This window comes from Prenolepis imparis, unplaced genomic scaffold (assembly GCF_030444845.1).
Source record: "Prenolepis imparis isolate NDT839.2.m4 unplaced genomic scaffold, iyPreImpa1.0 SCAF_4, whole genome shotgun sequence".
Classification (NCBI taxonomy): domain Eukaryota; kingdom Metazoa; phylum Arthropoda; class Insecta; order Hymenoptera; family Formicidae; genus Prenolepis; species Prenolepis imparis.
Genome location: NW_028141162.1, coordinates 16,073,918 through 16,101,242, shown reverse-complemented (window position 1 = coordinate 16,101,242; position 27,325 = coordinate 16,073,918). Strand labels below are relative to the sequence as shown.

The 27,325-nt window shown below is 30.4% G+C and overlaps 1 protein-coding gene and 1 long non-coding RNA gene across 3 annotated transcripts in view; one reads left to right on the top strand and one right to left on the bottom strand.

The window, feature by feature from the left end:
- The window catches only part of Nep2 (M13 family metallopeptidase neprilysin 2), a 24,705-nt gene extending 703 nt beyond the window's left edge, over positions 1-24,002 (top strand). Inside the window, exons 2-10 of one of the 2 annotated variants that reach the window (XM_083036926.1) lie at positions 14,468-14,610; positions 18,878-18,979; positions 19,383-19,628; positions 20,065-20,276; positions 20,437-20,613; positions 20,872-21,366; positions 21,708-21,999; positions 22,400-22,650; positions 23,191-24,002. In XM_083036926.1, coding sequence (XP_082893052.1) covers positions 14,468-14,610; positions 18,878-18,979; positions 19,383-19,628; positions 20,065-20,276; positions 20,437-20,613; positions 20,872-21,366; positions 21,708-21,999; positions 22,400-22,650; positions 23,191-23,529 — 2,257 coding nt within the window. In that variant the 3' untranslated portion in view covers positions 23,530-24,002. Of the gene's footprint in view, positions 1-14,467; positions 14,611-18,844; positions 18,980-19,382; positions 19,629-20,064; positions 20,277-20,436; positions 20,614-20,871; positions 21,367-21,707; positions 22,000-22,399; positions 22,651-23,190 lie in introns of both variants that reach the window. The other variant, XM_083036925.1, reaches the window with a different exon arrangement.
- LOC145935504 (uncharacterized) lies at positions 17,473-27,325 on the bottom strand. The gene is made up of 4 exons (XR_014425235.1): positions 27,191-27,325; positions 26,571-26,735; positions 18,000-18,341; positions 17,473-17,523 (listed from the first exon to the last, which is right to left on the bottom strand). It is a non-coding gene; the product is annotated as an uncharacterized LOC145935504 (long non-coding RNA).

Below are 27,325 nucleotides of genomic sequence, written 5' to 3'. Positions count from 1 at the left end.
AGTTAATGTATAAAATATACTTCAGAGTTAATGTATAAAACTACTCCAGAGTTAATGTATAAAATATATACCTTTATATAAATAAAATAAAATATATATAAAATTATTAAAACATCATAAAACATTCACTATGTGAATGTATTTTTATACTGCATAATTTATAATCTATTTTAATAATTCATATAAATCATATCTTTGATATTAATTCATATCTTTGAACAAATTTACAATTAATAATCGTTTATTAAAAATATTGAGATATTAATATTTTTAATAACTTTTTAAAGCTATTAAATGTTTCTACTTTTAAATAATATTAAAAATTTAGAAATTTTTATAAATACAATTTTTCTAGAAGAATGCAAGCAGAGATAATAATGCCTAACTTTCATTTCAAGTTAATTTCATTTTATGCTCTATACACACACACACAAATCAACTTTCGATAGATCTTTTTTTAACTTCTTTATCTATAAATAAAAAATTTTTACATTATCATAAAAAAGACACGCACACATCTAGCAGTCGTAAACTGCTGACGTGCCAGCCATACCGGAACACTTTTCGTGTCCTCTCTTTTTTCCTTTCACGTATTAGTAAAGTTTTACTTTTACCGTGGTCTACGTGTTTTCAGCTTATGCAACGTTGCTTAAAAAAACTGGTCGTTTGGTGAAACCCGGTGAATTCAATCGAAATAAAAAAATATTTCATAAGAAAAGAAAGTGTTATTAAATTCGATAACAAATCGCAATTGTTATGCGAATTATCAATTGATTTGATATATCAAAACTTTTGGAAATATTACATTCTGAAAATAATACATTCTTTCTACAATGTTATATCTTAAATAAATACCAAGTAAATCATTAAATAATTAAGTTGTTAATGAAAATTACTTAAATACTCGCATTAAATAAAAATTACTTAAATACTCGCTATAAAAATTTTGTAGAATAAGATTAAAAATTCCGTAAAAATAACCGTGTGATATTTTTATGAAAAATATATGCGTATCTTGTGAAATAATATAACATTTTTCGATCATTAAGCAGATCATTTTAATGTTTTAGCTCTAGCATATATCAATTCAAGACGTCGTTGGATCTCATGTCTAGAGTTCATGCATTAACATTAGACCGATAATTTGTTCGAGTGAGAAAAGTCCTACTAATTTACGTATGTATGTATAGACTTTATGTATGGTATAGCATATCAACTTTTAAACGATTATTATATCTTGTTTAGAGTGTATGGCTACGCAATGCAGATACTCGCAGACGCATCGTTTTCGCGTTGCTTCAATATTACGACGATTATGTAAGAGATTATTTTGCCGTTATGAACTTTGCGATATACAACTGTGACTGGCTGAGACCAGATTTCATCAGTATCGCACTCGTGCATCTCGTGAATCTACTCTAATTTGCTATTATCTTTCCCTATCAAAATGTAAATACGTTATCTACAGTTTCTCGTCTCTGTAATTACGTAATTAAATAAAATACGTAAAAAAATAAAAAAATAACTTTTTTGTTAATTACGTAATTACAGAGACGAGAAACTGTAGATAACGTATTTACATTTTGATAGGGAAAGATAATAGCAAATTAGAGTAGATTCACGAGATGCACGAGTGCGATACTGATGAAATCTGGTCTCAGCCAGTCACAGTTGTATATCGCAAAGTTCATAACGGCAAAATAATCTCTTACATAATCGTCGTAATATTGAAGCAACGCGAAAACGATGCGTCTGCGAGTATCTGCATTGCGTAGCCATACACTCTAAACAAGATATACTCTAAAAAAGAATCGAAGTAAATCTAAAGGGATCATTATAAACAAATCAGATTTCAATCAATATGCATTATAAGATTATTGCTACTGAATTAAAAATTCAATTGTTCGAAAAATTACAATATGATTTTGTAACAACCTAATCAATCCTGCAAGTATTACATAAATATAATAAAATTAAATTAATACACAAAACTAATCATTATTTTTACTGTTTTTTTTTATTATTATTAAATTGATTCATAAAAAAATTTCGCTTTAGATAATTAATGAATCATTTCTTCTGAGAAACCAGTATTATCCACGAAATATTATTATTTTATCTATTACAAATAATTAAGAGTATATCATTTAGAAATCAGTACTTATACTGTTTGCTGTGACGTTTCTTTAAATTTAATTTGTTGAGTAAAACAAAACTTATTTATGAATCAACCCGATAATTAAGTGTTGTATGTAATAAACTTACATCTAGAGCTGAATCACGTCCATTTATCGCCTACCATGACAAATCGCGATATCGACATACGTGATTCTACTTAATGCCTTTTGATAGGCAAACGAAAGAACGCGCAGCGCTTTAGCGCAACGAGAGAAATCTCGCGATTTCAATGCACGGGACAGCCGGTGATAAAACGTACCAGGCATTGATGTTACAACGAGAGAGTTGACCGGCCATTGGGCCGCATGGAGGAATGTAAAAAAGAGAGGATAGAGAATGTTGACAGAAGAAAAATCCTATATATGTATATATATTCTTTGAAAAAAAATATCCATCTCTCTTAACGGATTCCGCTAATAAATATTCGCGCATGTCGTGTCGCGTTCTTTCTCCTTGTGACCTTGACTTTTGCATACTGAATATGATTATGAACATCTGCATATAAAATATGTTTCCCTCGCCGTCATTCGTCTCGTTTGGACGGGGACGCGTATTCGAAAGAAAACTCTGCTTATTGCGAAGGGATACGGAAATTTGAATCGCGTAACAGACGTTCCTATACGATTCGTAAGAACGAGAATTTTCGCGCACGCAATCGCATTCTATTTGCGCGAAGGAATTTATATTTAATTCTGAAATTATAACTGTCAAGTGTGCCTGTACACAATACATATTTTATAAGACTAAATAACAAGTACATTAAACACATCGATATGTATTTCCCGCGATGTATCATAATAATTTATAGTAATAATCCACGACATTGACGACTTTAGCACTCGTTATACAAGGAAATCAAATAACTTGTAATTTCGAGCTATAGTTGTAGCTTATTGATCATTCTACGATAAAAAAGTCAATATATTACAATTTTATATGTAGAAGATGCTAAAGTAATTTGCATATTGCAAATGGCATCCTCAAATCAGTATAAATGTATGATATTCAGCTTTAAAAGTCAACTGATACATCAAATATTAAAAATTCATAAAAATTTCTGATAGTAAGGAAAGAATTAAAAATTCAGTCAAAAATATCAGAACATAAACTAAAAACTTAATTTATAATCTATACTATCTACAAATCATTTATAGATAATAGATTTGAAAAGTTAAATGTGCTTAATAGTGTTTTTAACATTACGTCAAATTTTAAATTATATAAGCAAATGAAAAATATAATAGATTTGATTGAGTTTTAAATGCTTATCATTCTTCGAAGAATAGAAGACAACAATTTTTTTAAATTATTCACTAGGAGAATATTGCGTATGTGCCTTGTTATAATCTTTTCCATACTGATTAGACAAATAATCTCAAGATAATAAAATATAAAATATATGTCCATATGTGTAATATAAATTCAGGTAGAAAACGGCTAATAAGAGCCAAGCGCAGAAATTAAGCGCAAAACTTCGTTCTAAAATCTTCTTTAAAATTTGAACATTTCAATCGATGATCCTTTGTTTGGACTAATTTTAGCAGATTGATTAACAAAAAAATTCATGTGTCTTCACATCCACATCTCCGTCTTACATCTTTGGTAAGACTTTAACACGATCGAAGACAATCGAGATGAACAACAAGAAGCAAAAAATGCAAACCATGACCTCTCATCAGCGATATACAAAACAATACATAATCAATACTGTTTTGTAAATCGCTGAGATCATGACGTAGGCGTTTTTCGTTCCTTGTTTTTCATGTCGTCTTTGATTGTTTTAAGAATTTACTAAGAACATAAGACGTGGATCAAAAATCACATGAATTATTTTGTTAAGCGAGCTGCTAAAAATGGTTTAAAGAAAGAACCGAAACGTTCAAATTAAACAAAAAAGATATTAAAATAAATTTGTTGTGCCTAATTTCTGCTCTTAGCTCTTATCAGTTTTCTATCTGAATTTGTATTTTTATATCAGAGCCTTTTCATTTTATTATATAATTACATATTATGTATTTAATTACTATATATACATATATATATATATATATACATATATAATTATTATATACATATATTAATATATATGTATAATAATTTATATAAATATATATATATAATATGATGATATAAATAATTAATGATTTTTCTGCTAAATGAAGATTTTTTCTATGCGGAAATAAGTCAGTATGCTTCGAAAGACGACGAAGCATTGCGTTTTGTAAAACACACAGAATGATGAACTTATATCGAACTTGCTCGAACGATTGGTGAAAGTTTCTTGCGAGGTACGTTAAATGCGTTTATGGTTCATGGTGCAATTTTATACAAACGCTTGTATCCCGAGTTATTATGGCATTACGACAACCGCGCCACGATGTAATATGTATGTAAAATTCGTGCGATGGAACGATCTTGTTTAACATCCTCATGAATAAACCGAGTCGCAATAAATTGATTTCACGGAAGTGTAAACTTGGCAATGCATTTTGTACGATGCACGTGTTTTTTCTTGTCCGCGCTCGTAACACGTTCTAAAAGATTCCCTAAATGGGCGGAAATTATACTCGAAAATTAGGAAGTCTATAAGAAAAATAGTATTGAAAAGATAATGAAATTTTATATAATTTATAATACTTGTGATGACTTTTTAATAAATCTGAGATTTATTGTTTACAAAAAATATATGTTTTCTCTAAAATTACACAATATGCATATACATATACATAATGATCAAACGAGGCTCTATGTTTAAACAATTTTCGCAAACACAGTCACGTAGTCCGGTATTCGCTTTAAATGTGAAATGATGATATTTTTCCGCTTCTTCGAATACCGCTTCGATATACTTTATCTTACAATAGAATCGATCAATAATAATCTTGGAATTTATTATGCAAATATCTCGTGAATGGAAAATTATTTGCAACTTGCAAGATGCCATTAATACAACAGCTTATTACACGTCAAATAATGTCATGATGTAGCGAATAATTAATAATCGTGCGCATTACATTGTTATTGGCATAACGCGTTATAAACTGCCTTGATGAAACTTATTAATTTCTCTTCTCCCCTTTCTCTCTCTCTCTTTTGCTAATATTGCTAATGTTAGAATAACATAATGAATAATTTCAGGTGCGACAGAGTATCTATTGTAATAATTTCAATACTTGTTCTTTAAAAATGTAAGTAACGTCTAGTAAGTAAATGTAAAAGTTGTAGTGTACATATACTTCCAACATTTTTAGATTTCTAAATGTGTACGCAAATTTATTTCACTGAGTAATTTCATTTTTTTTTATCTTATTAATTAGCATAAATTTTGTTAAGAAAAAAAAAAATGAAGAATTAATAAAAAAGTTCCTCTTTATATAAGTATATTTGCAAGAAAATATATTGTAGCTACTTTTTTTTGCAAATTTGCAATTATATTTAGATATCTCGTAAATTGCATATGCACAATTATCTACTTAAAATTCATAATTACCATAGAAAAAGAAAAAAAGGAAAACAATTCGATATTTAACGATCATTATTCTTCGTCTTACGCTTAATAAGCTCTGTCATTACACTGTTTACACTATTGTAATATCTCTACTGCGTTTTACTGCGAGATAGCGCATTCTAGTTTGACAAAAGTCAAATATGTTTTCTCCATATTATATATTACATATGCTCTTATATTTTTTTATTAGTATTTTAATATTATATTTATTTAGTATCCTTTAAAAAAAAGGATAGAAAGAGAGAAACGGGAATATATTTTATTATGTATATTTATCATGTAATTAAAAAAACTTATATTGTTATTATAATGCGCATATTATATTATATAAAGAATTTCTTATTCCGATTAATAGGAAGTGCATTTTAATAGGAAGTTATATTTTATCTGAACATATACAAATATAAAACAACATTTTTTGATACTCGTTGAGATGATGAATTTTGTTGAAATTATAAAATAATAAATAATAAATTTTTGTTCCTGACGATAACAATCTTTGAAATATTAACACTATGAAATGTTAAATTTATTTGTCCAACAAAAGAAATATTAAAAATTACATTAAATCATATTTTTAAATGCATATTTCATAACAAAAAACATTGTAACTGACTTTTCGCTTATTTGGCAACATTTATCTCAAGTGGACTACTGAGCGAATAAATATCTGACCTTGTGCAAATTACGACATAAATGGTAAAAGTAGGGTAACATTTTGTTGTATGATAGTAAGAGAGTTAAATAGAATAAGAGAGACGAGAAATTAACGAAGTAATGATTTCAAAGTTGATTTTTTGTCCTACCAAGTCACTATTTTTGTTACTTATCTACTAATTATCTACACAAAACAGTAAATAAAGAAACAGATTAGAAAAGACACTATGTGATTAAGATAAATTCTTGTTTAATCTGTTCTATTTAAAGAACATAATTATTCCATTATGAGAATTGCATAGATATTTATGTTTCTTTGATCTCTTTTTTTAGTCCATGAAATATCTACAAAAATTTGAAGAGAAAAGTTTAGAGTCCTCTCAACGAAAAAAACATTATAAATATTCGAACATTATAATTTCGAGTAGTCGAAATTATAACAGATATTATGAAATTTCACTTAATTCTTACAGACTTATTATCTCAACCAGATGTATTTTTTATGTAAAAAGTTATTTTGTAAAAGATATCAAAAATTAAATAAGATCTAATTTTAAATTATTTATATTTTCTTCTTGAGAAGAAAATTTCTCATAAGAATCGAGCATTTTTTATTTTCACGTAATGCAAGATTATAAATAGCAGAATTATATAATTATATAATTTGCAAAATAATCCTATACATATATTTTTCATACGATATTTTTATAAATTTTATAAACTCTTTTCTCTAGTTTTCTTATCTATATATTGTAGATGTTAAATCATTAGTAATTTATTCATATATAGTGTATTTTGGAAAAATATTAATTCAGGAATGATATGTTATTTTATATAGAAAATGACATCTGTACGAAACAAACGAGTTGTTTTGTCCCCAATTTGCCTATCTGCTTTAAAATAGGTGATAATCCTTAGAACACACGTCGACTGTCGACGTATTGTAGCAAAATTAAAAAAATTGTTCAGAACTTTTAAAATGTTTCAGTGTGACGCAAAATATATCAGTCGCAATCAAATTGATATTTCAGAGAGAGGATATTCATGTTAACAACGAGAATCGAAATCAATTTAAGCGTACTTAAAGAAGATCTTCCTATCCCATCTTGCAATTTTAATCTTACAAGTCGCAAATCTGCAAAGGTCGACTGAAAGACGGAAGAGTTATGCGCTAATCTGCACGTCAATTGTTATAATTCGATGATTGGGTACAAAATTGCGAATAAAAAGCTCGCGACTCGACCTAAGTTCCTTCACGCGATCTTCTCCAAAGTGAAAATTTACTGTTACATCGCCATCGTTATAGTCACTATCGTTATCGTCATCGTTGTCCCGTGTCCACTCAAAGTGGCCTCTACTGGTTGACCTCCTTGTCGTACAACGGGAATATCGAAAACATGCGAAAGCTCAAACGATGTCGTCTGTCAAAAGGACACCTCACCTACTATCCCGTTAAAAATGTTTACACAAATGATACATGTGCCTGCACAAAGAGACATCAAGGGTGCTTTCCTATTAGCGACACAAATTGACACAAGCTGACACAAGTATCATTCTATATCTTTTATTATTCCTGAATGTTGAAAAAAGACAGAATGACGCTTGTGTCGACTTGTGTCAACTTGTGTCGCTAATAGGAAAGCACCCCAAATTTTTAGATTCACTAACGTTCCTCGTTTTTTAAACGCAAATATTTTTACGTCGAAAATAATATAACACTAATTAAGTGTGGAATTTTTCCAACTACTTATTTGACCTAAATTATATATAATTGCTCTTGCTATGTATTTCTTTTATTCTGAAAAATTATACAAGTAATGTACTAAAAAAGTTTGTTTTTAAATATTTATATATATATATATATATATATATATATATATATAGATTTATATAAAAATATTTCTTAAATATATACATAATTTTTCTTTTAATAAAAAAAAGAATTCTGTTTTTTTAATAATTTTTAAATTATTTTATTATTTATATCTATATATTTTTATTTAATATTTGAAAAACGTTGTTTTTAATGAGCAACATTAAATATCAGATTGTTTATGAATAATCACCATTATATTATAATTTAGAATATAATTTGTAGAATAAATAACTACAAATATAGGGATTGATCAAAAGTTTTATAACGCATTGTGCTGTGTTTCCTACCGTGCAAGAAACGAGTTACATTTCTATATGTATATCTAACGAGGGTACTATATCTAACAAACGACTCTCTGGCGATTGGTTATCGCATGCATTATAATACACCGTCGAGTCCACGGTGATACAGTGTGCTATCGTGTAATTTACGAGAATTGGAAAATTTACCATCATCAGGGCTACCCACGAGGAATTGTGCGACGTCGCGAGTGTGAACAGAGCCAAGAAATGAGGCGCACGTGTGGAAAGATGAACGAACTGCGAAAATAGTTGCGATAAATTTGAAACAAGTCGTAAAACAATAACAAGGCCACGAAGTTAAAAAAAAATGTTCGTCAAGATAATGAAATGAATAATCATAATGGGATTTTTTTTTTTTTAAGTATACTGAAAAGAATACGAAAAGATCATAGAGGAACAATAATCCGAATATCAATCAATATTTTAAGTAATAATAGCTCGTCAATAAAAATATCCATCTACACACATAATAATACATTTAAAAAATGTACTTTTCCCCTTTTTTATTAACAATTAACACAATTATAGAACAGATCTATCGCATCTACAGAATTTTTCCTAAAGAGAAAATTAAAAGTCATCTCAGAAAATTACGGCGATTATCATTAAAAGGTGTCGACCGTTAATCCTAGCCAATCCTATCATTAGCGAATATCGGAGTAATGCCTAGCAGCATCACGTCCCCATTTTTAAAAGAAAAAAAATAATTTATACGCGATTCGAGAAAAATAAATATACAATAGCCACGTTTTTCGCACGTTTATATTGCTTATTATTCGCTTCCATTTACAGATATCTTGATGGTGTATTTTTAATAGCACAATGTGATGCGTGATATACACGATACCTTTATACTCTATACGTTTTCAAGGAAGAGAGTCGGGAAGAGACGATTAAGAGGCGCCAGGTCACGGCACGTGAAGACGATGCCGCTCTGCTCGTTCATGCATCTCTTCATTACGATGCAGCTCGCGCCTCGCCTCGCCTTTCTGTCCGGACCCGGGGCACGACACAGTTTCTCGGTCGCGTTATTCTGTCGAAACGCACCGTGCACCGACAAACATATCCGCGAGGACAACGACATGTTCCCGATAACACGCACATCACGCGAATCGATTTCCCAGGGATGAGAGATTGGGAGATCGATTGCTAATTACGCGAACGCAATGGAATCGGTCGCTTCAGGAAGAGTAATCTTGCTTGAAAAAAAAAATCTTTTTATTTTTTGGAAAATTCGGAATATAAAAAAAATAGAAAAAAATATAAGATGTGAAAAAATTTTTTTTTAATTATATTGTTATGTTTGTATAATTGTAAAATAATCTTATGATTTAACAAATTTTATTTTTTAGAGGTTCTATTTCTAAAGTATCTAAAACGAATTTCATTACCGAAAATGTGCTATCTCTTTTTCTTTCGTATAAAAAAAATATAAAATGCTGGAAAAAAATATGACATGAAAAAAATATTTAAAAAAATTATATACAGTTATGTTTGTAGATCAAATAATTTTATAGTTTAATGACTTTTTTTCATGTTCTATTTCGAAAATATCTAAAATGAATTTCTTTACCGAAAACTTTTCTTTCGTTTAAAAATGCGAAATTAAGGAACAGATCTTATATAATTTGAAGAATCAACGGTACTTCATACGGAGATTACGCAGGAGCAAGTGAGTGCAACGTGAAAATTTATCATAAGATCGCTAAAAATGCGCTTATTCGCACGTTCGTTCATTTCGTCAGCTGATGTGATTCGCAAAAATGCACGTGCTCGCACGTGTCTGGAGAAATAATTATACCTCATATCGTAATGCATTACGCATTTTACCTGTCGATTATCACTTTCATCGCGCAAGGTTTTCGAAGCCGGAACTTATTATTTTGTAAAACATATAAATTCTTTTTCTTTTAACTCAAGGAGGACTTACAGTACGAACGTAATTTTGGAACATCATGAAACGATTTTTAATATACCTATGCTATATTAATCGATAATACTAATTATTCAGGTTAAATATAATAAATCGATGAAAAATATCAAATATTTCTACTGCGTTTCTTTGTCAACAATTACGAAATGAATAAATTACGTTGAATCATAGATTCATTAAACTTGCCGTGAGATAAGTTACAATGTTTTACTAGAATTTTACTCGATTACATGACACGATACAGATATGATCTTGTATGTATGTCAATTTCGCATACCGGTCGCCTCGTCGATCAATCCATCGCGATCCGACGATGCGGCTTGATTGCTTGGTTAGTGGCGCGACAAATATGGAATATAGATTGCAATCTCTCGCTGATCCCCGGGAGGCAAATACCGTAAAATCGGAGGATAATCATATCCTATCTTTTTTCCATGGTCTTTCGTTACATAGTTGATACTCTGATGCGCAATTATTCCGAAGCGTTGACATGAATATGTAATAACGATCGAACAGTAAAGCACGTAATAATACGAATAACGAAGAAATTACTCGCGACCATTCTATTCTTTTCATTCGCATTGAATGCGTTAAAAAAACAGTATAGATATCAAAATAAGATATCAAAACTAATATAACATCTTGTTTCAGAGTTCCTACCTAGCTAAAAGTTTAAAATGAAAATTGAAGTATTACACTACTTTTTATCAGATTATATCACAATTTTGATAGTCTCGAATTTTTCAGTAAACGGCCTTTGTTAAAAGCGAATCAAAACTGAGATCTAAGAAATTAGTTGTAAATTGAACCTATTGAAAATTACAGAAACATTGATGAAAATAAAAATAAAATAGATTTTGAAATATATAAATATATATGATAATATAAAAAATATTATATTATAATCATCCTATATTCAACTAGAAGAAAGAAACCTACAAACTTCAAGAATACAAATACAAACTTTTCAATATAAATTCATTTAAGATATGAATAAGCAACAAATATACACAAAACCACGAGCTTTTGATAAGTATAAAATATATTGCGTGTAGGTAAAAATTTAAATTATGCCTTACTAAATCCATTTATCATAATAATAAAAGTTTTAGCAAAAATATTTGATAAATTGATCTTTAAAATTAAATTGCGTTAATTTTTAAGATATATGCAAAATGAACGAGAGATATATTATATATATATAAACCTTTTTAAAAAAAAGGCAAAAAAACACCAAGTACATAAAAAGTTATCTATACTTGTATACGACAAATATAAGTTAAAAAAAAGTTTAAGATGTTACTTCATCGTCGTATAAATATATCACGATGTATGTAAAGACGAAATCTGTGCTATCAGAATCAAGGTTACACGTCAGATGCAAACGCGTGGCATTGATTCCGACATTACACGTTACGCGATGGAGGATGCCTCTTGGCGTGTTTACGAGAGTGTGTACATTGAGTGTTGCCGCGTCACAATGAGGTCAATACACTCGTTGTTGCATTACGCGCGCCATAAGATCAATTATGCGCTTCTCTATTAGTCTAAGTACCTGGCATTCGATGCACTTGTGCATACACGGAGGAAAGGAGTCAAAGTCAAAGGAGGAAAGTACAGTTTGTTTCACGAAATAAAGACATACAGGAAAAGACGATAAATGTACACAGAAAGAATTTTCTCTTAGAATTTACCCTGAAAATCATGGTAATCGTGGGACAATATGGTATACGGAAGGAATTTTATGAGAATTTCTCTGATTAATATTTATCACAATAAAAAATAATATCTATCACAATAAAATAGAAAATATGTTTAATTAATTTTACTAAAAGTATAGTAAAGTTTACTAAAAGTATGGTAAAATTAATCAAACATATTTTTAAAATTCTTTCTATCATATTGTCCCACCATTACCATGATTTTCAAGGTAAATTCTAAGAGAACATTCTTTCTGTGTACTATGCGTTGTGCATATTGATTATTTTTTTCTGTATAAATGCGACTGATAATTGTTTCGTTTTTTAATCATTATTCTCTTCTTATAAATTAAATAAAATTGATGATTTTTCTCTATAATCTTAGTTTCAATTATTCAAATAATCTAAGACCGCGATGAAAATAGCAAAACCTCGACATACACATAGTAAATCATTGTTCCGTACTAATACGTAATAGAAAAAAAAGGATAAATTACACGTCAAAGCATAAATTAATTCTAATTAATTGTCATTACATCGCGCAATCTATCCTATTGTAATATGAGGAAAAACAGGAGAATAAAATTAGCATTATCATTCCTGAATTAAAATCTTTCGATTTCAATCTAATATTTATACTTCAAGCAGTAAGATCACTTTATTTTAAAACTAATTTAATCTATAATTTAAAATAAAAGTTTTTCTTTCAAACCTCTAACTGGAAAACTGTTCGTTTACTGCCTATTTCAGGTATACAAAATAGGAGCTCACAATATAATTCTTATATAAAAGAAACTTAATCAAAATCCCGCAAAATTTATAAACGTAAAAAAATAGGAACAAAATTCGACTCAAAGTCGCTTCGAAAATTAAAAAAAAAAATAGCTAGTTCATATTCATATATATTTTTTTTTAAATGTCCGCACGTTCGCTATTATTAAACTATGTTATCTCAAAATTGCTATAGAAAATGCTTTGCGGCAGTTAATTTATCTTAACGATAAACGAAAAAATAACTGGAATAAGCCAGATAAACTCAATGAAGTATTGCAAAGGTTTTCAGTGTCAACGCAACTGCGTTTTCCATTACATCTCGGCAAAGTTTCGCCGAGCGATTACGCGAGGAATTTAATGCGCCGCGCGATTATTGCTCTTGCGCGCAAGATGATCGTAAAAATAAAACGCAGAAATGACGCGTGGCTTGGTACGGAGATAAAAATCTCGGATCATGGTTCGCCTTTCGCTTACGCGAGAATTGCCACGAAAAGACGGTAGTTTTCTCTCTCTCTTTCTCTCTCGTCGGCGCAGAAAAGCGATCCATATAAATTCCAACGCCCTTAATAGTACACGTGCCATGAACGGCGACCCCGAGTAACGTTTTATATCGCACATTATTTCGCGCACGCTATGTAGCAGCGCGTAGATCGAAATCAATCAAAGATTACAATAGGAACAAATATGTTTATATATTATACGGTGATATTCTGTGCACATAATACTTGTAATATTATTCAATGATAAGAAAAAAATTGCTTTTTACAGCTCGACGTTTTTATATTGTGAAAACGATAATTTTGTTCATATTCCTTGCATGTATTTTTTGTGATATACATATAAATATATCATATGCAGTGACAATTCATTTAGCATAGTATATTATTTATGCATAGAATATGTGTGTACAAAGATCATCAATGTTGTTTTGTACAAAATCGAAAGGAAATATCCTTCGAATATTATTACTACAATTACCATAAAGATTGCAGTAGAGGATTCTGTCATTATGGCAGAAGAAGACAGCTCGTAAATCATGTTATTTAAACAAGTAATCAAGGCGCAACAGTACCTTGTATGGTATAGAGATGCAGATAATCACATGATCGTTTCTAGCTTAGAGACTGTACGTTAAGTTATGGAATACGAGAAATAGATCCTTTCTCTTTTTAGTCTAACACAAAGTACGATCACGAATACTAATATTATAAATAAACTTACTAATTTTTATAAATCCAAAATAATATATTGCAAAATAATATTATACAGAGAAAAATATGAAATTAATAAATTAATTAATAAACAATTAAATAATTAAATAAAATTTAAGTAAATAAATAATTAAATTTGAAAAATTAAAAGAATAAAAAATTTTATTAAAATTAAATAAACAAATAAATAAAATTGAACGTAATATTTTTGCACGAAAATATTTAAAACATTTTTATATAGTCACAAACGCTTCTTGTAATAATTTAATTTTGATGTTACATGTGTTTTTCTCTCTCTTTCATTTTATTTTATTTTATTATCTCACAGAAATCCGACATGGTGGAAGAGGCGGTCCGGTTTGGAACGCGGGTTAACGGTGATAGCCGTTTCCGGATTCCTCTTGTGCATCGCTTTGGTCGTAGCGGTCGGAATTTTGGCGTCCGACACATGCGACACTACATCCAAACCCGGTAAGAGGTACTTACTTTTACAGCGACCCACAATGCAACACGGACCGCTCGTGCACGCATGTTGCAAGTAGAATATGTTATTCGAGAAGTGTGGAAATAAAACTCATAAAAGCCTTTTTCCTTCGAGATTTGTGTTGAAATCTCATACGCGTATGTGGCTTTGAATGAATTGCCTGAATTTTTTTATCCCGAAATTGAATTAGAAATACTGAATGTTTTGTTGTAGATTTGCATTGCTTTGAGATGTATAGTCATCGGAAATCGAACAAAAATATCTTTAATATTTTTAATAAGTTTAAATATAAAAAAAAGGAATATGTAAAAATATATACAAAATTTAGATGATTCTGAATATATCTCTGACATTCTAATATTTAACGTAAAGAAAATAAGATAATTTTATATGCGTTCCGTTTCTGATGGCTTGCTTACTAGAATGAGATTGCAATCTTAATACAATAATGAAGAGAAGATTGGATCTTGCATCTATATACTTCATTTACGAAAGCCCATCACCATAGGGCATTTCTGCACATGTACAGGACCGGGTTTATCTCGAGATGAATATAAAGCTATTTCTTCTTCTGCTTTTAAGCTGAGCCTTGTGTTTTCAATATATAATTTCGATAGAAAACGAAAAAAATATAATAACAACTTATCATTCTCTTCCACATAATGAAACTTTCGTAACGTCCAAAAATCGAAGAAGATCTCATTTTGCTTCTTCTAATCTAAGCCGCGTATAACTTGCAAACCGATCCTGTGCATGCAACAACGAAGTATCATGCATCGACATCCCAAGAGGTGCGTTGGTCCCCGCGTTGCGACAAAGACGTTACTTAACATCGTCCAATTACATTAATCATTAATGCCTGGAATTAAATTGCTAGTGGCAAGCAAGCCATAATTCTCTACGACATGGCGGCGATAAACTTCTGCAATAGCTTATGCAGTAGGCGTAATAAAAAATTATTAGATACTACATCTTATAAATCTTCCACGCAATAAATATTACAACACATATTAAATAATTTAGAAACAATAATATTTTAATATTTAGAAGAATTGTCCGATAATACTCTTTAAATGCATTTAAATACAATTGGAATTTTAATTCTATATTATCTGATTTTTTTGTTCATAAATGTCACGAATTGTTTATTTACTGATCTAAAAAGTTTTTATTATACGGGAAGAGAACGTGAAATATAATGGAATATTTATATATAAAGAAGTTTATCTTTGTGTACTCAGGAAGATATTAATGGAAATTTTAATAGTACTTAAATCATACGCTTTTAATTACTGTTTGGTTTAATTATTGTTAGACATATCGTTGAAGTCGTTTACCGATACGAATGTTCGTCTGCATTTTCTTTGATATCTTGAAGAGAGAAATAAAAAGAAAGAGAGAAGAAGAGAGAGAAAGAATTAGAGAGAGATAAAAAATGCATGTTTTTTTTAATGGCTCAATGCGACAAGCGGCGATTATGTTTACGGTCGAAGCCGTTCGGTAACGGTATGTGTCGTAAAAAATTTTAATTGTGCGAAAGTAAGGCATGGGATTGCATCGGTGTCGTAAATTTCATTTATATGTCGGCATCTTTTATATGTGTCTTGTATCAAAAGTGCTTTATCAGCTCATTAAACGAAAAAAAATGTATGACGTTACAAACATAATTCCGCTGAGTTATAGAAATTGTTGTTATTTGTTTTCAATATCTATATTTTATCTTGGCATTATTAGAGGCGAGAAATGGTCAGACGTACAAATTAAAAAAAAAATTAATAAGGAAAAATCTTAATCAAAATTTAGTTTAAAAAGCATTTCATATCTGAAACAATTTCCGTACGTACGCATAAATTTAATTAAAAAAATTTTATAAATAACAAATAGATATAATAAATAAATTATTATTAGATTTTAAAAAATTATATATTTTTACTAAGAAAGGCAATTTGTTTTAAAAAAAAGTTGTCGGAAACAAATTCGAAATATTGAAGTAAAATGGAAATAATAATCAAAATGGAAATAAATTTAAAATATATTAATTTCGCAAAAATCGCGATAATGGTCTCGGCTATCGATGCAAGTTTTTCGTTGGGAAGACGGCACACATCTTAAAAAGGTTCAAGAGCGAATCACACTTTTCCAAAAGAAGAAGCGACCGAATTCATGACGTATGATTCGAAGTCATGACGTCAAAAGAACAGTTCTGACGCATTTTGATATTTCTACTGGCAAAGAAACAAAACATTGTTTTGAGAGTTACTCACCCATCCGCGCATGTTTACACCGACGTAATAAACCGTTAGGTACACGTATAATCGCCACCAGTTTATAATTCGAACACTGCCGCTAATATTTCGATTTGCGCAAATGCGTCGATATTACTGACGCATCTTCGCGAGATATTTCCGGAGAGTATATGTATTTAAAAAAGTCGACGGGATACACGAAACTTAGTCAGCATACGATTGTTTAACGTTGAAATGTTGCCTTTCCCTCTACGTGAGCATTTAGTGATTACATACGCAATCCGACGAGGAGTAATAATAGGTGAAGCAGCATGCAACGTTTATGCAAACGCGTCCGAATCGAGGGAAAACCATGATATAAAAATACGATTATTGCCTTCTATAAATATTTAACATTAATTTTAAAAAATAATAAATCGAAAAGGCTCTGTGGCTCATACAAATTCTTATTAGCCTTATCCATCTTAAATTTATTTAAAAAACAAAGTATAAACTAATGTTTATAAATTTATGTTTGGTCCATAAACGTTTTAAAGAATGAATAAAAAGATCATTGCTATAGAAATATTATATAGAATATAAATATGTTATAAAATAAACAATCACTCACCGATACGCGTGCAATAGCGGAGTTGTAGAACACAGCACATTGATCTGAAAACAAAATATTCAAATTATGTATATACATGTGTATATCAAATATATATACAGTGAGAGAATTTTCTCTTAGAATTTATCCTGAAAATCATGATAAATCGTGGGACAATATGGTATGGAAAGAATTTTATGAGAATTTCTCTGTGATTAATATTTATCACAATAAAAATAATATCTATTACAATAAAATATAAAATATGTTTGATTAATTTTACTATGCAGTTTAATAAAATTAATCAAACATATTGTGATAGATATTATTATTTTTATTGTGATAAATATTAATCAGAGAAATTCTCATAAAATTCTTTCCATACCATATTGTCCCACGATTACCATGATTTTCAGGGTAAATTCTAAGAGAAAATTCTCTCTGTGTATATATATACACAGGGTGTTTTGAAAGTCTGGAAACGGTTGAATATCTTATAAGCAATGCAGTTTAGGGAAAAAAATGTTTTTATTTTGCATACCTCCTAGTTGCCCTGATGTCGCCCGATGCCTCCCTGGGCCTCCTCCTCCTCTCTTGGTCTTTCGTAACACTCACGACACTCGCGAAAACACGAATAATTACGATCGTCCGACATTTTTTAAACGGCACTCCCGACACGCGAAACTTTGCACGGCACTCCCGACGCGCGACACTTTACACGGCACTCCCGACGCGACGCGTGAATCGCACGCGTATTTTGCGTACATTGCACGAGAAAACACAACGAGAAAAAACGATGCAAAAACTAAAATCACACGAAGCAACGAGCCATTCGGCACTCGAGAATCTCGCAAATTCGGCCGCAGCTTATCAGTAATGCTACCTGTAACAAATAAAATACATACATATATTAGAGCAATCTTATTATTTTTTGCATTATAACATACATGATATAAATATGTAAGCTATTTTGATTTACATGATTAAAAAAAAATAGACTGTTTTGTAAAAATATTCTTTAAGATTCTCGCACAATATTATTTCATATTGTAATGTAATTATTTATTATATAAACTGTTAATAAATGTAACGAATGTGATCAAATTTTATCAACATAGAAAAAGTATATCTTTCTTTCTTAATACATATGTTATTTTTCAAAAAAAATATATATTTTCGACAGGAGAGAATGGAATTGATGGCCTAATCACATACATAAAAATGCACATCATAATTCATATTATTCGCTTGCGAAAAGAGAGATTTTTACTCTGTGTGCAATTATGTTTCATCGCAGCTTATTGTATGCTTCACTCATTCATTAATTTGTCGCTTTTATGCATTTTTTTCGCACTTGCAACCGCACCTACATCCGCACGAGAACAGATCCTGCTAATACAGAGATGCTACCATCCACAGCCGAAGCGTTAAGCAGCTCGAAAAAGTCGAGCAACAACCATGTCATACAGAAAAGCCCGGAATGTGATGATATATGCTTAACATCTGGATGTGTTACTACAGGTTAGTCGAATATATAACAGAACTTGAATTTTCTATTCATTTAGATTTAAATATTTTTATAGAATATCAAATAGAATATTATAGATTTTAGTACATCTTGCTTAAAGAAAAAGATAAACGTATAAATTGACATATTTAAACTGTGTCTGTTTCATATGTTAATTAACTTTAAGAAATAGAAATAAAATTTAAATTTATGGAAAATTTCTCATACTTTTCTCTCAATAAAGATTTTATAATTTTATTGGAATAAAATTTAAGAAAAAAGAAATTTAAAAAAAGAAACAAATCATATATTCAACATTGAAATCATCATATCATATTCTTCGAATGCATTATAAAATATTACGTATTCAAAAAATATTTTATACTAACGAGTTGTATTAACTTGCGCACGCCACAGCCGCACAAATACTGAAAAATATGGATCGTAACGTGGAGCCGTGCGATGACTTTTACAAGTTTGCCTGCGGTGGCTTTCTCGAGACCACCATCATTCCCGATGATAAAACCAGCGTAAATTCGTTCTCCATTATCGTCGACGCCCTTTTGGAACAACTACGGACCAGTATCGAGCAGGAGAGTCCTCCGAACGAGCCGAGACCATTTAGGCTTGCCAAAGACTTTTACAAGGCTTGCATGAATAAAAGTAAGCAGCCGCAAGATGATTTTCTTACATAAATTATTAGGCTTATATAGCGGATTTGTTTACAGATATGTATAATAAATATATTATTATAAATATATAATATATATAAATATATATAAATATAATATATATAAATATATTATAAATATACATATTAATATATTCTAAATATATTAATATATTATAAAAATAATTTTACCTGAATTTTTACAAAGTAAAAAGAATAGCTATTGTGATTTCATAAATATTATAAAACTCGTAATATATAATTTTTTCATCGCTTATTTAAAAAAATATATATAAGCGAGTTTTATAATATTTAAATCGATAGCAATTTTTTTTATTTTTTATAAATTTAAGTAAAATTATTTTCGTAAAGCTATTTAAGTAAAAAAAGTTTTATTTCTTTTTTTTTATTTTCAATTTATTCTTTCAGCCGCTATCGAGGAGCGAGGCTTGCGACCGTTATTGGACATTCTCCGAAAACTCGGTGGGTGGCCAGTTCTAGACGGCGAGCGATGGAACGAGGGCGACTTCACTTGGAAAGATGCCGTCTACAAATTCCGCAGACTGGGCTATTCCGTTGACTACTTCATCGATTTCGGCGTCAGTGTCGACTTGAAGAACAACTCGAGACGCCTGATCGATGTAAGCACGTAACGATTTACAGCGAAATGTGAGATTTAAAACAAACGTGGAATGAAGAGAGAGAGAGAGAGAGAGAGAGAGAGAGAGAGAGACCCTAATTGTTTTAAATTGAATATATAGAATTTACAGCAATAAATCAATGCAAATTGATAATTTGTAGCTTGATCAAGCAGCTCTTGGTTTGTCACGCGAATATCTGTCGAAAGGCTTCGACGAGAAAATCGTTCAGGCATATTATAAGTACATGGTGGACATTGCTGTGATCCTTGGAGCTAATTCGGACCGAGCCCGCACAGAATTAAAAGAGTCACTTGAATTTGAAATCAAACTCGCAAATGTAAGTCGTCTTCCAAGAATTTAATATTAATTTTATATTTTATATAATTTATATTAATTTTACTTTATATCATTTATATTAAATGTAACCTCGACGAATGATGTTTAAAACAAGATTGAGTAAATTTTTTAATTGCGAGCTTTTTATTAAATGAAAGATGGATAAAATGCGAAATGTTTCGAATTAATTATTTTGTGTACTAATCAATATATATAAATGTCAATTGAGACTAATATCGCGCTATTAATCACTATACAGATCTCCCTACCTAATGAAAAACGACGCAACGTAACTCTTCTCTACAACCCCATGACCGTGAACCAGCTGTCCGCGGCTTATCCTAGCATACCATGGTGGGAATATTTCAACACAATCCTGGCGCCGCAAGCGCAACTAAGTCGGGACGAAATAGTTATTGTGAACGTACCCGGCTATCTGAAAGATTTTGAACGACTGATCAGCGAGACGCCAAAAAAGGTGCAGGCGAATTATGTCTTTTGGAGGGCGGCAGCCGCGTCGGTCAGCTATCTAACGGATGATATCCGAAAGAGACAGTTGAAATATACGCTAGAGTTAAACGGCAAAACGGAGAGGGAACCGAGGTGGAAAGAATGCGTGGATATTGTTTCCGGCAGTATGGCTCTCAGCGTCGGTTCGATGTACGTGAGAAAATACTTTAAAGAGGATGCAAAGAAGACCGCTCTCGAAATGGTCCAAGATATCAGGCAGGAGTTCACGAAGATACTGAAGAAGGTGAGAGAGAATATAGAAAGGCGAAAGGTTAAACTCTCGCAAAATTGCAAATGTGGGAGATTAAAATCTTGAGATTGATACTTTGACATCTATTTATCTAGAAATTGAAATCTGGAAAATGTCTCTCCTTTAATTTTTTTTATCTGTAAATTGAAATCGCGGAAACACAAATATATACGAGAATTTACATGCACCTATTTATCAATGAATTAAAATCTAGAGAATGACTATTGTTGTCTATAATTTTTATTATTTAAAAAAAAATATAACTCGTTAGAGAAATATTAATTCCAGAAATACTTTGACATTGTAATGTGAGCCTCTTCAAAAAAAATTTTTAGGTGGACTGGATGGATGAGAAGACTAGAGCAAACGCCTTGGAAAAAGCAGCTGATATGACATCACATATTGCTTATCCAGATGAGTTGCTGGACGAGAAAAAGCTAGACGAGTTTTACGAGGGACTCGAGTTAAACTCTAGCGATTATTTAGGTAGCATTTTGAATCTGACCATCTTCGGAACGAATTTCTCATTCGGTAGATTGAGAAAACCGGTAAACAAAACGGAATGGATTACTCATGGAAGGCCGGCTGTTGTCAATGCCTTTTACTCATCGATCGAAAATAGTATTCGTAAGTATTTAAATATAATTAATTTCACGAGCAAATTCAGTAAATAAATATCAAACGTGTATATCTCTTTAATAATAGAGCAAATTTTAAATCTGTAACCTTTTCTAAAAGTGCAATCTTTTTTATTAAATTTCATATTCTTGAATAAAAAATTAAAAAATTGCATCATATGCAAAACATTATATGAAATTATTTGATTATAAAAAAAAAAAGAATTATTTCTTATTTAAGAGCTTAGTATAAAAATTTATGTATTTTGAGTTTTATTTTTTCGCATTAAGTTATTAGCGTGTTTTGATCTCAAAAAAATTATTACAAAATTGCATGCAAATTAATATAGCAATCATTATTTACCGCGAGCATGTTGTCGAATAATTTTCCCGTGATTTTTTTTTCCTAGAATTCCCCGCGGGTATCTTGCAAGGAACATTCTTCAGTAATGATCGACCGCGTTATATGAACTACGGCGCCATCGGCTTTGTCATTGGCCATGAGATTACCCATGGCTTCGACGATCAAGGCAGACAGTTCAATAAGGAAGGTAATCTCGTAGATTGGTGGGAGCCGGAGACAAAGGAGCACTATCTCAAGCGGGCCGAATGTATAATTTACCAGTATGGAAATTATACTGTAAAAGACGTCGGAATGAACGTAAGGCGAATCTTACATGTTCACATTTCTACATTTATATCCTTAATAATATTTTCTTGCTAAGTCCTACATTTTCTTTATATATTTTTCTATTGTATATTACTGCACAGAGAGAATTTTCTCTTAGAATTTACCCTGAAAATCATGGTAATCGTGGGACAATATGGTATGGAAAGAATTTTATGAGAATTTCTTTGATTAATATTTATCACAATAAAAATAATATCTATTACAATAAAATATAAAATATGTTTCATTAATTTTACTATGCAGTTTAATAAAATTAATCAAACATATTGTGATAGATATTATTATTTTTATTGTGATAAATATTAATCAGAGAAATTCTCATAAAATTCTTTCCATGCCATATTATCCCACAATTACCATGATTTTCAGAGTAAATTCTAAGAGAAAATTCTCTCAGTATACTCTTCAATGCAATTATAAAAATATTTTATATTGTAATATGTCCTAGATATATAAAAAAAAAACATTATTATAAAATCCCATCTCAGAATCTATTTTATAATTTTGCAGCTGAACGGAATAAATACCCAAGGTGAAAATATCGCCGATAACGGCGGCATAAAAGAGGCATATTACGCGTACAAGGAATGGGTGAAACGAAACAAGCCGGAGAAGAGATTGCCGGGTCTGTCGTACAGCCCGGAACAGATGTTCTGGATAAGCACAGCCAACAGTTGGTGCAGCAAGTACCGTCCGGAAGCGATGAAGCTGCGGATCACGACGGGATTCCACAGCCCCGGGGAATTCCGCGTACAGGGACCGTTGTCGAACATGCAGGAATTTTCGCGCGATTTTCATTGCCCGGTCGGCTCTAAAATGAATCCCAAGAAAAAGTGCGCCGTATGGTAGATCTCATAAGTGTCACCGAAAAAAAAAAATTTGGCTCCGTTGTAACATTTATTCCGCGACCGCTTTTGATCCTATCAGCTGTAGTTTCAAGTGTTTGTTGTTCACCGAAACAACTAAAATATCGTTCGGTGGCTTTATATAAAAGAGAGACATATTTTCGGATGTGCATTACGTTCATCCCTATTTTCCCCGTTTCCCCTGTTTCTAAAGTCACGATAATATATTGATTATTGTGATTTTTCGAATATCAAATGTGTCCTATCCGTAAAATAATTATTCATCAGATTTTTTCCTTTGTAAAATTTCAGCGATTTTGGAATATTTATTTATACTGTCGCTTTTAAAGTTAATGAACGCAAAGGAGTCGTATCTGCAGGATGTGGAAGTAATCTGATTTCTCCTTTGTATCCTGCAGAACAACATCTCATCGTAGCAGAGAATTTTTTATCAGCGATAATACTTGAAGGCGAGAACTGATATTTTTCGCAATATGTAGTATAAAATGTGCAAAAATCTAAGAAGGCATTCTCTATGATAAAATGGAGATTGATGCAACGTGCGCTTTTAAATGCGCAAGATAGATATTATGAATCATTTTTGGTAAACAATTTTTATAATAAGCATGAAATACGTGTAAATAGGGAGAAAATGAAATAACGGATTTGAAAGTTAATTAGTTCTACTTCTACAAGAAGTTATATAATCGTCTGTTTTTAATGTATAAGGCATAGGATTTCTGTGTTATAATGACGATGTCAAAAATTTTTAATTGTTCCATAAATAGAGTAACTCGCACAGCATTAAGCTAAATTGTCAAACATATTTAATCTTTTTAATTTTTTGTTAAGAATTTGCATAGCTTGTATATTACAAAAAAAATGTTGATAACTTCATTAAGAAATCGCTTTTTATCTGTCGCTTTTTTATTGTTGACAACTCTGTTATTAAGTCTTGCTTCCTAGATTAAATTTTAAAATATTCTTTGACATGTGGGATAAGTAGTAATAATATATACAGAATAATATATACTATACAGAATATAATCCGTAAAATCAACATTAAAAAAGAATTAAGAGTATTTCTTGATAAATTTGTTATACATTTTCTTAATAAGAATTTTAACAGCACTCGGGTAATTTTTCATAACTATTTTACGTTGAGTATTATTTAATAGTATTATCAAATAGCAATTATAAAAAAAAACTGCAAATTAGTATAAATATGCATTTATAAAAATAAAGCGCTTTATCACAAAAAATAATGCGATATGCGCGATTTCTTGTATCTTAAAATTCTAGTTACATTGTAAGTTCTGATTCAAGTACATAGTACATCGGATATTTCTTCTCTGAGATTTCATGGATAAAAGAATGCCAAAACAAGCATTTTCGATAACTTTGACGGCATTTTTTGCAAGAATTAGAGTTTAATCGAATTAGAAAGTGAATAAAATTATGAAGAAAATGGATTTTTTTAATCATATATGTATGTTCGCGAATTTATAAAAGAAATTTTATTAAGAAATATATTGTCTCAGGATGAAATCTGTATCAGTTTTGGTATCTTTTCTCTATCGAAACAAAAAAAAAACAAACAAAATTTTTATCGGAAAGAAATTAAAACCTCAAAAGGTTAAAGCAAATAGCGCTTTAGCACTATTTAATTAGATTTATTATTGATAGTATACGTGTCACATCTTTAATAATAAATAAGCTACTTTAGGCAAAATGTGGATCTCAACACATTACAAATAGCAAATTAATTTTTCAGAATAAGCTTGTAATTAAAAATTAAATTAAAAGGTCAAATCTTTTTCCTCCGCGTTTCTATTTTTAAAATATAATTTGAAGAGATATTTTACATTACAATGTAATGTAATGTACATTGTAATATAAAATAACGTTAACAAAATTTATATGTCATTTTTAAATTATTAAACACAGAAATATTGCCATTTTCTACGAGCTATATTTGTATGTTGTAATTGTCGGCGTTATAATTGTAAACTTTGAAAATTTAATGCGAGAAATTTTATTTTTTATCTATTTTATATTTGGATAATTAGTTGTAGAGTTACCGTTTCAAAGTACTTAAACAACCTATTATAATAAGTATTAATCGTAGATATTTAACTGCAATTGATTGAATTGCTTTTCAGCATATTACGTTTTGTGTGCATCCATTACATATAGGATTATTATTTGCGTTACATCCCTTCCTGACTTACAATTAGACGTATTTTCCAGTTTCAGGTATTTATTAAAATTAATGATCATTTAACCCTTTGATTGTGGATCGCTCGGAAGCAAGATATTATAATATCGTACGTATGTATACGAATATAAAATGTAACACGTCTAAATATTACAGATGAAGTATGCAAATTTAAGCAACGTCGGACTCAATAATACTCCAAGTAGCAAAAAAATATATAAAAAATGTTTAAAACTTATTTTCAGAAATATTTTTAAAATGTTAAAATAATTAGTTAAGTCCCTTTTTATTAATTAATTTTATTTTCACGTTAATGTAATATAAATATTTAATAAATATTAAATAAATATTTATATTACATTAACGTTAAAAAAAGGGATTTTTAATGGATAAAAAAGGACTTGACCAATTATTTTAACATTTTTTAAATATCTTTAAAAATTAGTTTTAAACATTTTTTATACATTTTTTGCTACTTGGGACGTGACGTCTTTAAATCACTTGTTTTAATTAATGAAGACTTTTATTAGACACTGTTAGTAATCAAAGGGTTATCGAATACAATAAGTTTAAATAAAGAAAATATGAGAAATATATATTTCTTATAAGAGATTTGTTGAATATATGTAAAAGTTTAATACAAAAATATCTCATGTAAATATCAAACTGTATATTTTATGCACTTTCCAAAAAAATATCCGTACTATTTTCTCTGAAATATATCGTCAGTGAATTTCACGCACGCAACTGTTTAATTAATAATTATGCGCGCACAACGCAAAGATGAAAAATATATAAGCAAACAAATTAACGCTGCTATCACTTACCTTAGCTGATGACGTTGAGATGATCGTTCGATCCAGCGATCCTGCCTGCATTCACGATGTATGTTATGTTCGCACTTTTCAGCGAAGATCACTTGCTGCTAATGACCGACTTGATCACATATCGTGAAAATCCTTGCCTTTTATTGTTGCATTGTCCTTCGGAACCTATAAATTCGATACTTTGATCAATGTTCGCTTCACATATTGTGAAAGAAGTAATGAAAAAACGCGGCGACAATTTTGCGTCTATGCAAGAGAGAGAGAGAGAGAGAGAGAGAGAGAGAGAGAGAGAGAGAGAGAATTGATTGTATATAATATGAGAAGAATTTATATAATAACGTCTTGTGGCGGATTATTTTTAGTCTTATCGCAGAATATCTCACCCAATGACGCTTTATTCGAGATGTTTCGCCGAAAATACAAGCTTTTTATATACATTTACGTGCAATTTTATGATGTGCAACGCGGAGGGACGCGAAATTCAACTTTGAGTGTTAAAAATGGCAGCGCATGCGCAGTGTTTGCGTACTCGCACTTTGCTCCGCGCGCATCGAAATGTTAGGTACCGAAGACACCTAAATACTCGACAACTAAATAAATCGGATAATTATCAAACTTACCGATATCGCACGACGCCGCTTTATTCAATGCAACACTGTGTACGTCTCTTTTTACAAGCGTAACGTCTTTTTCGATGCAAGAAACACGCAGAGAACCGGAGAGAGAAGAGCGAAGACGACTTCAGGCGACCCAAT